This window comes from Lottia gigantea (assembly GCF_000327385.1).
Source record: "Lottia gigantea unplaced genomic scaffold LOTGIsca_75, whole genome shotgun sequence".
In the NCBI taxonomy this organism is placed as follows: Eukaryota; Metazoa; Mollusca; class Gastropoda; family Lottiidae; genus Lottia; species Lottia gigantea.
Window position 1 is genome coordinate 794101 of NW_008710508.1, and position 13946 is coordinate 808046.

General features: G+C 34.4%; 3 protein-coding genes across 3 annotated transcripts; 2 read left to right on the forward strand and 1 right to left on the reverse strand.

Moving 5' to 3' along the window:
* Positions 1-338: 338 nt before the first annotated feature.
* LOTGIDRAFT_168434 (hypothetical protein) lies at positions 339-1139 on the forward strand (the record flags this gene model as incomplete). The annotated part of the gene is made up of 1 exon (XM_009066320.1): positions 339-1139. The coding sequence occupies one exon, from the start codon at positions 339-341 to the stop codon at positions 1137-1139; it is 801 nt and encodes a 266-aa protein (XP_009064568.1).
* Positions 1140-1243: 104 nt separating this feature from the next.
* On the forward strand, positions 1244-2671 carry LOTGIDRAFT_168435 (hypothetical protein; the record flags this gene model as incomplete). The annotated part of the gene is made up of 1 exon (XM_009066321.1): positions 1244-2671. The coding sequence occupies one exon, from the start codon at positions 1244-1246 to the stop codon at positions 2669-2671; it is 1428 nt and encodes a 475-aa protein (XP_009064569.1).
* A 2344-nt stretch (positions 2672-5015) lies between these two features.
* Positions 5016-5513, reverse strand: LOTGIDRAFT_168436 (hypothetical protein; the record flags this gene model as incomplete). The annotated part of the gene is made up of 1 exon (XM_009066322.1): positions 5016-5513. One exon carries the CDS (start codon positions 5511-5513, stop codon positions 5016-5018), a length of 498 nt encoding a protein of 165 aa, XP_009064570.1.
* Between the last annotated feature and the right edge of the window lie 8433 nt (positions 5514-13946).

The window sequence follows — 13946 nt, forward strand, 5'->3', positions numbered from 1 at the left end:
GACTACACGAGAGAATTTCAAGAATACATCAACGGGTTTTCAAAAGCAAATAGAAAAGGAGTGATGACTTGTGCTAGAATGAAGGAATTCAACAAGAAATTCAACACTTCGTTTCAAATTTATAATCCCAAAAACAGACATTTTCAACCAGAGACGTTCACGATGAATTAGATTGGGTTTTTTACTTACACAACTCGCATTCCTGTTTGATTAGAAGAAGCCAAAAAAGTTTGGGAATTCAAGAAATAGAAGGCAATTACGAACAGGTGTGGAAAACGTGTAGAGACGACAACGCAGTAACACAGGTTTCACCTCTCAAACTAAACGTGCTTTCAAGTATGAGTGATGATGCGTTATTCGCTTGGGATTGCGAAACGTATTCAGAAAAAGACACGCGAAGAGCAATTCCTTATGCCTGCACTTTAATTAATTTAGAAAAACTAAGGAAAATGTTAAACAGAATAAATAATCTCTTTCCAGATTTAAAGTCGTCAGATCCCATTCCAGAAGAATTTTATGATAAACTAATGAATGTAGTAGAAATATTTGTAGGTACAGATTGCATCGATCAAATGTTAATTTCTCATAACGGCAGTGGATTCGACAACTGGATCATGCTTAAAAATGCAAAAAAACTAACGCATTGCCCTTTAAAAACACCCAGAGGAATTCTATCTTTTCCTTTATCTAATCCATACACGGATGAAGATTTACAGAAAAAATGGAAAAGACAGAAAGAAATAAAGGGTAATTATTTACAACATATTAATTTCACGTCTTCCTATCAACACGAATCCTCTAGTTTGACTGCATGGGGAAATTCTTCCAATCTTCCCGCGAATTTGAGAAAGATTGCCGACGTAGATATCGCTAAATACACGCAAGACAACTGGGAGGAATTGAGACACGAATGGGAACCTTACGCCAAGAGAGACACTCTCTGTTTGGGAGCTTGTTTGATAAAATACAACCAAGTCACGAAAGAAGTTGTAAACCAGAATATGTCCAATAATCTTACGGCTCCATCTTTATCTTTAAAGGGATGGTATTATTTATATCATTACGATAAAGAAATGGTGGAAGAAGAATGGTATGAAACTACCGAATGGTTGCTAAACATACCGAAAAAGAAAATATAGAAAAAGTTTATTCGCACACAAATCCTTTTATAAGAAATTTTATCAGACGATCTATTAAAGGAGGAAGAGTTTCGGCAAATAGAAAATCATTTGAAACGAACAAAATGGATGAAATTTGTAACGTATTAAAGGAATATATTTCACAAACAGAAAGTAATAACATAATTGATTTATTCAAAGAATACAGCGCAAGCACAAAAGACAAAACGGAGGTTCATTCGAGACTTAAAAAAATAGAATGTACTAAACTAATGGCATTTGATGCTAACGGTTTATACACTTCCGCCATGTCGGATTTAGACAGTGAATATCCGAGAGCCGAAAGTGGAAGACCGTTTCTACCAGAAGAAAAAGAATTTGTAAAACTCTTCAATAAACAAAAATTCAGACCTAGAACAGCTATTTTAACAGTGTGGTTTGACTATCCCAAAAACATGTTCTTCCAACCGATACCAGCTAAAGATAAAATCACTTTCACGAATAAAGAAGGTAAAAAGGAAACTGGTAACAAAATCGGGTTCAGAAATGGTTTCTGTCACGACGTTTTAACATCGGTCGATATTCAAGAAATAGTGAAAGCCGGTGGACGAATTATTAGAATATTAGATGGTATAGTTTACGAAGAAAATTTTAAAACTCCACCCTATAGAGATTATATTTTAATTTTGAGAGATTTAAGAAATAAATATAAACAAGAAGGTAATATCGTGGGTAGTAATTGCATGAAATTATTAGGTAATTCCTTGTATGGTAAATCAATTCAGAAAGATATATTCACAACTAGACATTTATGGAATGAAGCAACTTTACAGGCCAACTTTGATTCACGCGTTAAAACCTATGAGAAAATTAATGATACTCAATATATTGTTGAAACAGAAATTGAAGAAAAAGAGATTACTACCGAAGATAGTAAATCTACACGACTAACACCTAGTCATTTGGGATCATTTGTTTTATCTCACAGTAAAAAAATAATGAACAATTTCATTCACGTCATAAATGGATTTTATGAACCCGAAATTTACTATACCGACACCGATAGTTTGTACATTTCATCCAAAAATTGGAAAAAACTAAACAGAGCTGGTTTGGTCTCCGAAAAAGACTATTGCAAAGGTAAAAACGATTACGGTGGAATTATATTTGGTTTATATTTAGCACCAAAAGTCAAATACAACATCGTTTTGACTTCTGATGGTGTCTTAAAAGAAAAGAAAACGTTTAAAGGTTATTCTAATGATAAGATAAGTGTAGAAGATTACGTTCAGTTAGCAAGCGGACATGATGTGTCGAACGAATTTAATAAACCATGGGAAAAAAGTTTCACCAATGGAGTAGTTATTCCAAATGATAAACAAACTAAAGTTTTTAGAAGTTATTTGAATAATGTTAAAAGAAAACCACCAAACAGTGAAGGAATTATGTATCCTTACAACGACAAAGATGAGTATAGTTTTGACGAAAACTATGAATTTGATGATTTCGATTATCTTTCTAATCAAGAAGAGAATGAAGATTGTTTTAAATGAAGTTGAATGACAATTTCTTCGTTGCCAAAGTCTATGAACCTGTTTTTACCTTCTTTCATTTCCAGATTTATATCTTTGATCATGAAAGAATTGATTGGTAAATAGGTTGTTTGAAACGGTTTCTCTATAATTCTGTATCCTATCGGCACCGTAAAAGTCGGTATGCTGTATATGATTTGGCGTTTGTGCTTGTTGAAAAATCCACCGTTGATCAAATTACAGTGAATGTTGATCACGTCGATGTCGTTCTCGATGTTGGCCTTGTGCGGCGCCAATGTCGATTGCGCGTATATTCGTTTATCGAACCCCAGTAACGCATTCAACGAATTTTCTACGTTGAAATCGACTTGTTATTTCTCAAGATCAGTTTTATTTTGTTCAGATTCAAATTACCTTCGAATTCGATATTGTTTTTGCCGTTCACGCTTCCTGCGTATTCGGATAGGTATTCGTTGATGGCTACGTATTCGTAGCTCCCCGGTAGTAAGCTTATGGTTTCGAACGTAACTCGGTTATCCGTCGATATTTTTAGTTGATTGTTTTTTTCGTTGATGTTTCTAATGGAATTGTAAACGGAGAAATACTTTAATCCCAGTTCTTACTGTTTATTGCGATCGAGTTCATACTCGTAGTCTAGAGACAATTTGATGTCTGGTTTATTCGAGGTGATAACGAACAATTGTTCTTTATTGGACATTTTTAATGACGTTTATATAGTCTTTTTTAGTGATGATTTCTTTCTCCAAAAGTCGTTTTAATATGGCATTGACTTCGTTGTATTGTCTGTCCGATCGATGACCTTCCTTCATGGCCGCTAATATTATTTCTAATCTATTAAACAATTCTTTATTGTCGTCGGATAAAAACGTTATACCTTGTCCAGATGCCACCATATCATCGAATTCGTCTATTTCTTGTATGATTGGATAATCATCTGCATCCTCTTCATCTTGCTCAATTACTCTTTTATATAGTTTAACTTCTTTCAATCTTCTTGTTTCGGGTCCTGATTTTCTTATTGCATCTAAAAATTTGGAGTATGCTACTAAATCCTTATAATCGCCAATACCAACATCCTTGCCATTCATTAAATCTATTAATCCTTTCGTTAATGTGTATATGTAATCTTTTGTGTCGATTTTGAATTGTGGTGAATTTCCACTAAATATAATTCTAAATCCATTAAACAATAAACCTTGATTATCAACGATTGGTGAAATGCTCTTTGGTAAATCTGGGTCAGGGTTTGAAAAAAGACGATTTATATCATCTAATGTCCTAATTATAATACCATTATATTCAATCGGTTTGGGTTCTATATGAGGTGTGGGTTCTAAAGCTAATTTCTTTTTAATATCCTCTTGAGATTTTAATATGGGTTGAAATAGAGTCTGTAGATTTTCCGTTAATCCGAGTTGTTGTAATCTGTTATTTTCAACTTGGGTCTTTATTTTATTCTTAGCTTTGATATATTCTCTATTTCTTTTTAAAAAATTATTCCAATCCGTCATTTTTAAAAAAATAAAATTAACATATATCGATCATAACTCTTTCTCCCGCAGGTTTTCTAGTATTTACAAATACATATCCATGATCATCTGGGTTTCTCCATTGAGCTTTACAAACCTTTTTAAATGTATCTCTATCCATTCCGTGATTTATAGACTGAATGATTTGAGATAAATCTTTATCGTTTAATTCAAATAATAAAAACCAATTTGCATTTTTTCTAATGAACATAGAATCCATCCCGTAAAAAGATTGGGATTGGTATATGCAGTGACAGTTGTGATGTCTTCCTTTGGTGAAGAATTCTTGTTGAACAGTTTGATTTCTTTGCGCTAGGCAGTCGTCAAACAATATTAAGTTCTTTCGATTGCTATCAATATTAGACAAGTCTAGATCATTAACAGTTTTCGTAAGAAAAACTTTTATATCCGTTGGATTGAAAGATGGATTCTTTGATTTAATGAAGTTTTCTATGATATCTTTTATTTCCACTTTTTCTTCGTTTTCCTCGTAATATTGAAATATGTCTTGAACATCTTTCTTTGGTAAATATTCCAAAGCTTTGAGGAATTGATAATACGATTGCTCTGGTGTTGTTGTGTAGATATACAGAGAATCGAAATCTAAAAGGTTTGGTGTTGTCAACATGTTAAAAGTGAGATGAGTTTTCCCAGAACCTGAACTACCGCATATACACATGAGCATTGGGTTATTAGGAAATATTTCCGAATGATTAAATTTCTTGCCCATTTTTATTTATTACATTTTCGTACCAAAAACCATCCCGTTGCCTTTATACTTTGAAAGGAAGATTCCCTCGCCCGAACGTATGTTTTTAAAAAAATAGGGCGTCGCCCTTGTGTTTGACCTTCATTTCTCCGGTGTCGATTTTATCTATTAATTTGCTTAATCCCTCTTTAACGGTTTTCTTGGTTTCTTCGCCAAATGTTTGTCCGAATTCTTTAACTGTCCCTAATATATCTCCTACTCCCGAACCTCCTCGTGCTTCTCTTTCCATTGCCAAATTGTGTCTACGTGCTTCGGCGTTTGCAGCGGCTTCAGCTTTCTTATCGTTGACAGCTTTGGCTATCCCAGCAGCTCCACCAGCAGTTGCACCAGCAAAGATTAAAGGTAAGAAAGGTAAAAATCCACCTTTTTTAGTTAAATTCTCATCAATTCTTTCCAAGTCTATATCGTCTCTGACTTTGCAATGTTTGTATTTATCGATAATCTTTTGGGTTATATGCACTTTTTTACCGTTGTAAGTTATTAGAGTCGGCGAATTCGTTTCCATAGCTTCTATTATTTTCATAACTAAAGTTTCTGGTTTCATTTTTAAAGGATGTTTTTTTATTCAATTCTTATCATTCTTCTATCTGATATTTTAATCAAATGTTTTGCTTCTTCCAGCAATAAACAGTAGCCGGTCACATCTCCTTGTGTTTTATCGATGTGAATATTTATGTTTACCCCTGTTTTGAAAAGATCTTCTTGATGAGCTGACAGATCGAAACAAAAGATTGGATGATTGAGTGAAAAATCTGTGTATTCAAACTGAGGCGTATTTCCAAACAATTCGCACATGTTTTTATAGTTTCTGTACAATTCGTTGTAATCTTTTTTGGAAGGATCAATTGTTAAAGGTTGATTGGGATAATTATCGTTGTTCAATCTGACTTGAACTTTGCGAATGATGGGATCTTGAGTATGGTTCAATGCCACTCTGAAAATGTTGTTTGTCTGAGAGTCTGGCAAGTTTTTGAAACCGACCATTAGATATCTCGCTGGTTTGACGGTGTTGGTGATTGGCCACGTGGTGGATTCTCCCGTTAAAGTCATGCTACCTACCGTGTTACGACGAAGAAAAGCAATTTCGATGTCTTTGGTTAAAGAGTTGAATATTCTCGTTTCCACTTCTACGGAAGGAGTGATTACCGGTATGTAACGTTGGATATTCGTTATTTCCAATTTATCGTCAGAGTTGTTTTCACCAAAGAATATCTTGTTGTCATTGATTTCTCTTTGCAAATGAATTTTATACGGTAAACCTATGGAAACCTTTCTGTGTTCCAAGAGACCAAATAAAGGATACAACTTCCAATTAACGTAATTACCCCATCTGTTGTTCTCGACAACGTTGTTGTATTGAAGCGCTCGTTTTTCAAATCCGTGATTTACTCCGCGAGTCACTCTTTCCAGTGTGTTTCTAGCAACTACCCTTATCCTAGCAAGGTCTGAGTCATTTGCTACAGTTCTGACCGGGAATCCATCCCGAAACTGAATCGTAGTTTTTGGGATACAGAATCGTTTTCAACATTGTGTCAAACTCGCCGGGGTGTTTTATGGTCTCTATCGGATTTGAACCAGCTTCCAAACCATTTCGCTGAATAAAGACGGAAAGAAGTTGTTTTCTAAAGTCGTGTTGGTTTGTGGAATTCGATTCTGAGTGGCGTCTTTGATTTTGAAATCGCATCGGAAATGGGCATCGGAAAGCAGCAACCAATTGGACAACGAATCAATTTCAAAGGTAACTCTTCCTCCGTCGGTTATTTGGGTCTTTGTCCCTATCGATGGTGAGATAATTACGTAATCCTCTTTCTTCTTGTTGAACGAATATTGAATCGGATCATACAATTGAAAGATTGGATCCAATCTGTAATTTTTGCTTGCCATTTTTATCCAATGATTTTAAACCCTTTTCCTTGTTTTTCTAGGACTTGTCGTTCTAGTCTCTTGTTTATTAGTTCTCTTATTAGCTGCAGTTCTTTAAGTTCGTCAGATTTTTTCACTGCATCGCTTATATTTACTCCTGCTTTTGCCACAGATCCAAGAGCTTGCGCTTCTGAGGAAATGAGGGATTTGTTGTTTGAGACAAAATTCGCCACTTTGGGGATGAGAGATGTTAGCGCAGAGAAGAAACCGTCTCCTTCGAATTTTTTTTGTTCGTGTTTTAAAATTAAAGACATTTTTAATGCGGTTATTTTTTACTGTATTATTATAGTGATTCTTGTCTGTGGTTTGGGTAATTTATATGGAGTCTGTTATAATACAGTTTGGGGAGTCTGTTATAATACATTTTTAACAGTTTGGGGAGTCTGTTATAATACATTTTAACAGTTGTGTCTTTTCGGATATGAAAAAGCTGCGCATGCGCAGAAGTGAAATGCGTCATATCCGAAAAGACATATACTACTGCTCGTAAACACTCTAGAAAGCACAATTCTTGAGGGTTTTGATGAAACTTTGTTTGAGTGTTTGTTATCACCCAAGGATGGACCATATTTAAAATCAGAAAGATCAAAAAAAATAAGTATGAGTTATTGCCCTTGTTCTTGAAAACGAGTTCAATTTCAGCTTTCAACACTCTAGAAGGCACAAATCTTGACGAAACCTTAGGTTGATCAATACATCAATTTAGTTTCTTTTTTGTGATTTTTGGAATACCTACTTTTCATATTTAGTATTTTGCTACCTTCAGCAAATTACAGGTAGGCTATGTGTTTTCAATGTATCTGTTTTTTGCCTTGGGAGTGTATAATTTGCCATTGTAGCGATTTATGTTGACAAATGTCAGAGTTTGTGTATTCTATTTAATATATTACCATTAGTTATTTTACATATTATATAAGTTTAGTAAGAAAGGTTTTAATCATTATTTTCAGAATAATGTAATTAGTAGAAGTAAACTGTTATTAGACCTTCTTTAAATCCCTCTTAGGGTAGGTTATTATTTTAGTTACATAAATTGAGATGTAATATAATTGTGCCTACTTATTTTGAACCATATCTGGTGTATTATATCTTTTTCTGCTTAGTAATAATTCATATAATACATATATCTAACGAACATTTCAGTGCAATTTACTGCAATATTTCTTGTTTGATTTAATTGTATATTTAAATTATGTACATGTGTTTTTCTGGGTTTTTATTAAAGGTTTAAAACTACATAGTTATATTGTAAATCCGACCCCCGTAACATTTTGGCGCCTAACGTGGGCCCGAACCCACGACCCCGAGATTAGGAGTCTCGTGCTCTACCGAATGAGCTAGCCGGGCAGTTAAGTGATCTATTATATATCTGTGCAATGACATTAACTTTAATTGTGTGTATTTTGGTAATGTAAGAATTTAATAAATTTTGATTAATCATATATAGTGTATTTTTTTTTATACACACGTACTAGTTAATTATAATAACAATTGGTTGGACTGCATATACTTTGTTCTGCTTTTGGGATATATCATTCTCTAATGAATAAAAAATTTTGTAGTCTGAATTTCAAATGTTTTTGTGTGTGTGAGAGAGTGTGTGTATCCTTAAGTTATCTATTATCGGTCCTATTGACATAGTCACTCAGTTTTCCATTTCCGATATTCGGTAAAGTCCAACATCTAACCTAGAATAGTTAGGGACGTAACAATGCATGGCTATATGTACTATATATTTTTTTTCTCTATTCTTTGACTGTGGTCATAAGATTGTTTAAAATAATTATATTTGATAGTTTATAGATATCATTCAAAAACACTGTGTTGTCAATCATTATGGCTGCTGAAAATGTAAAATTTTCTGTGGAAGAGGTGAATTCGTTGGTTGCTGTTTTTTGTAGCTCTTCTAGAAGCACCGACCTAGGTCACAAGTGGTGTTAAGCCTATGGCTGGTACAAAAGAGGATTTGCAACAATGGATGGCTAATATGTACAACCACAAAAGGAAGAGGTATACGTGATACAAGTGAAAACAGAAACGATGTCAACTAGCAAAAAGTATCATTCTTTTCTTCTGATGGCTCTTCAAAATCAGATGTTACTTTCGATGTATGGAAGTTTGAAGTGGAAGAGTTAATGACCACCTCTATTAATAAATCATCAAATTCCATATGCTGATCGTACTTATAGGCTGATCTTATTTTTTAAATCTCCATGGATTGTTACTGTAGGCTACTGCCAAATATGAAATCAAAGCTGCCAGTGGGCGTATATTACCTGACAAGCTATCTTTGATTCTAGACAATTTCGTCAATGTTAGTGTTACTTTCAAACGCGATTGTTAATTATGGATAGGCCTAAAGGCTCCCACACACGGAGAGAATTTGGCGCGTGCTACTTTCCCACGGCAGTGGCTATTTACCACTGGCGTAGTAAGCGTGGTAAATAGTCATGAGTACCCTTACAGCTATATACCACGGCGTGATAACTTGTTAAATTAGGCCAATGTCACCATGTTAGTCTATGGAGAAAGAACGTGGTATTTAAATTTTACCATGTTTTTTTTTATTTGGTGGATTTCATCCAATTTTTTTAATATTTTAAAAAAATCACACTTTTTAGGTTTCAAAAATATAAATATTGTGCACATTTCACATTTTTAGCACACTAAAATAAGCATTTTGATATCTCTGTCGAAGGAAAATATCCGCCATATTTAATATCGGTGACTATGGTTTTCGAGCGTTTTGGACGCTAAATTTCACAATCCAAAACATTTCTACAATCGCTATATGATGTGAACCATAACATTTTAAAGCTATACTTTTGAATTTTCAAATTCCAAGCTATATTACTGTATATTCCTAGTTTCCAGCGTGGGTTTCTTTTCATCCCCTGACTAACTATTGTAGGAGAAGAATTATAAAGTTTCAGAATTTCTGGTGCCCTTCAACACGACGAACCCAAGTGAACCTCGACTAAAGCTAAAGCTAGAAATATAAATAGACTCAATGCGGCGGATGATATACGTAGGATTTGTCGACACTTTGATTGTTATGAGGCATTGTCTTTCGAAATGCGCTCAGTCTGTTGCTTATATCACCGAACTATGAACCCTATCACAATATAACTTGTTCTTTAGCTAGTAATTGTAAGAGGCACAATTATTGATAAATTTACATAAAACTTCATAACAATCATTTAGAAACCTCATTAATAGTGTTGAAAAATATGTAATTAGTTATTTTCTTTTGTTTTTTTAAAAAGCATTCTATTTCAAGCTTTAACAACACTCTTACAGTTCATGGCAGATTTGGACGGAATTATTAATTTTCATGGAGTTTAACGCCCTCCTTTTCTGCCTCACTTAAAGGAGAGCCGTATATAAAACCAAAAAAACGTTTGAAAGAAGTGTATGGCTAAGGGTTGAATATAATGAACTGGTGATGGGTTCGGTTCTGCCAAATGTTTAACATCGCCCAAGGATCGCCCCTATTGGAAAAAATGGGAAATATCAAATATGAGGTAAATTGCTCTTGTTTTTCGAAATTTAATTTTAAGGGATAGCCTAACATAAAATTTAAATTTTGCTCAAATTTGGCCAATAACCTGGTGTCCTAACTATACATCAAAATCCCTCTGTAATCCGATATATCCACAAAATCAAGTTATTGACTATAAAACGCTCAATACATTCAATAAGCGATTTTCAAACCGTGAGTCTAGGAAATCCGGTGTAATTTTCAAGGGGAAGTAACTCTCAAGTGGGGTTTCCTGCGTCCTTGACCTCTTCTCTTCAATTGACCTCAACATTGTCAGACATATTTTGAAGACGGAATAATAATGCCTCGTAGGAGATTAAGCGACTCCGCGAAAAAGCAATTCATATGATGTAGAATGAATACTCCACCACTGACACAATTTTCAACGAATATTAATCATTGGTAAAGTTTGTTTGTATACACCGGAAGTTGATTGTTTCCTGTTTTAGCGTTGATTACCCAGACTCGTTTGTTCTCAAACTGAACGGACGTGTCGCTTGCTCACTTCCTTTTTTAAAATTTGATTATAGTTTTATTGTCGCTTTTTCAAACTTGATAAAGTGTGGGATGCATTCTTATTTAACAAATGGCCACTATTAAACACAAATATTAGCCACAGGACGAATGTATTCTAAGACGTAGTATTACAAAGCTGACAAATGTTACATTGCCTGAAAAACTTACACTCTTTTGAACTGAATTGTTTGTTTCCAGACGCCAGGAAAGATACAGATATTGATAGTGTTTGACTTTAGTATGTAGTCTAGGTCAGTAATGATACGTACATACATTGATAGTGTTTGACTGTAGTATGTAGTCTAGGTCAGAAATGATACGGATATTGATAGTGTTTGACTGTAGTTTGTAGTAGTGGTTAGTGATGTACAGATATTGATAGTGTTTAATTGTAGTTTGTAGTAGAGGTTAATAATGATACAGATATTGATAGTGTTTGACTGTTGTATGTAGTCTAGGTCAGATTTCATTGACGGGGGCACTACTCTCTAAATATGCCACTGTAGTTACTTGAAAAAAGGTAGTAATATCAGAAGACAAATTGCATAAATCGGAGGAATTCATTTTCAAAAATTATTCTCAAACAAAATACCCTAAGGATCATTTGGGGAAGATAAGTACGGTACTGAATTGATTTTGAATAGATATACTTGTAATAAGCCTGCTTTCCAATTCATTAACAAGGTTAAAAGTAAATTTTGACTAATTTGTAATTAAAATCTATTGCCGAAAGAACAAATGAATGTACACTAAATTTCATAGCCTACAGCGCAGAACTCTTTAGATAGGTTTGAATTGAGAAGCATTCAGCCTTGAACCGTGAACTCTTCAAAGTCGATTGACGTTTATTTGTGAACAAACACAACATTTTTTTTCAAAAAGCGAATTTTTGATGAACATGATCCGTTTTTGAATTCAAAATCGTTATTTTGAATTTTTAGGTAGTTTTAAGCAATATTTGTCGAAAGGAATGTCAAATCAAGACTATTTTTATATACCAAGCCGTGGTAAATAGCTGTAAGGGTTCTTTTGGCTATTTACCACGCTTACCACACCAGTGGTAAATAGCCACTGCCCTTTCCCACCACATTACTCCCCGTACACGACGCGCCTTTCGCTCAACTATATCTGACGTCAGTCTATCACATGATCAATCAAAATGGCGGACTACTACAGTCATAGTTCAAGCGATGACGAAGAGGGGGGGAATGCAGTTGTTATTGTTATTATTACGTCGTAGACGATCGAATATTATAAAAGCAGGGGTAAATAAAAACACGATAGATATTTTCCACACACTAGTGGCCAAATGCACACTAAAAATTACCCACATACGAAGCGCTACTTAGGCCTATATATAGTAGAGCGTAATTGGCGCTGCGCTATTTTCTCTCCGTGTGCGGGCGCCTTTATGCACTGATTACTCTGGCCGATTCCCATTATTACGATTGATCGTGGTGGTGAGCATGCATGCATCTTTTTTTCTTAAATCTGATAAATCTGAAGTCAAGTCAGCCAAGATTATGAAGTAATTTGCAAGTTCAGAGCAATGGGCTAACTTAAACAGTTCATAGAAAAATCGCGATAGTTCGAACTAGCGTCTATTCCATTCCACCCCCTTCTCATTGCACCCCTTATTCCAATTTTGTCACTTAATTCCAAATTCCCTCCTTCTCTTTCCAGTTCGCCACCTTCCAATTCGCCCCTTCCCAATATTTCGTTTCACCCCGTTGTTTTTTTTATTTGTTTATTGGTGTACGAAATGTGGGAAATTTTGCCTGTTGCGTCGTTCTGGCTTAATTTTTTCATCTGCTTCGAGATCTTACGGGCCTATCGTCTAATCCGCAATACAACTAACTTTGTCAGCCCCCAGGAAACTCGACTAGAATACTCGGAACAATCTAACTTTTCATTGATTATTTCTTTATGTGGAATAAAAAAACGGGACAAAACTTGCAGAATGGTAAGAGGTGGATTATAGCTGAACAAGCTGATTAACCTAGTCAACATACCGTGTTTCCTTAAAATCAGAAAACTCTTGCTTCTATTGAGCTACACGTTTGTTAATCTATTAAAACAACCCTTGACCTATACCGTTGTTCTTCGAAACATGCCAATAATTATATACATGTAATCGAACTGAATTTTGATTTGGAGACATTTTGATTATATTATTTTATAGTCCTAGTGGCCAAATACTAGGTTGGTAAAGGTATTGTCTCATTGTTTTTTCTACTTCATAGAGCCCTTCTGAACACATTTCCACTGGGTGCCACTTTGGATATTTTATTTTACTTTAATTTCATTTTCAAAATAATAACCTGCCTACAGGGATTAAAAAACATTTTAAATTAATTCCTTGACCCTGAAACATATATTTTGACACCGAAATTATGTATATTGATGCCCAAGAAGCAAAATTATGACAGAAATAGGAAATAGTATAGGACTATTCAGAAAATCGAGGAGGGCAGCCATTTTGAATTTGGTTTATAAAAAAATTTCCCCTGGAATGCCAAAGTGGCACCCAGTGGAAATGTGTTTAGAAGGGCTATATGAAGTAGAAAAAATAATAAAACAATGCCTTCACCAATCTTTTGACACCAAAATGTCTACTGGTGCCCTAGAAGCAAAGTTTTGATATAAATAGTATTCGGAATATCGAAGTTGGTGGCCATTTTGAATTTTGTGCATACAAAATATTCCCAAAGGATGTCAGGGTGGAAATGTGTTCAGAAGGGCAATCTGAAGCAGAAAAAACAATAAAACATTGTATGTTCTCCAAAACATAATTTGGTCCTCTGCCACTGGACTATCATTGGCAATAAATAAGAATACATTCATTGAAATATAGTCAATTGCAAAATCGTTTAAGTCCGAAACATCTGCATCTGATGGTTTTTTTCCACAATAACTAAATTAATATCATAACTTTAATCAACACAAATAATTATCATATAAATATGACGAAAGATATGAGACACGACAAAAAAAACA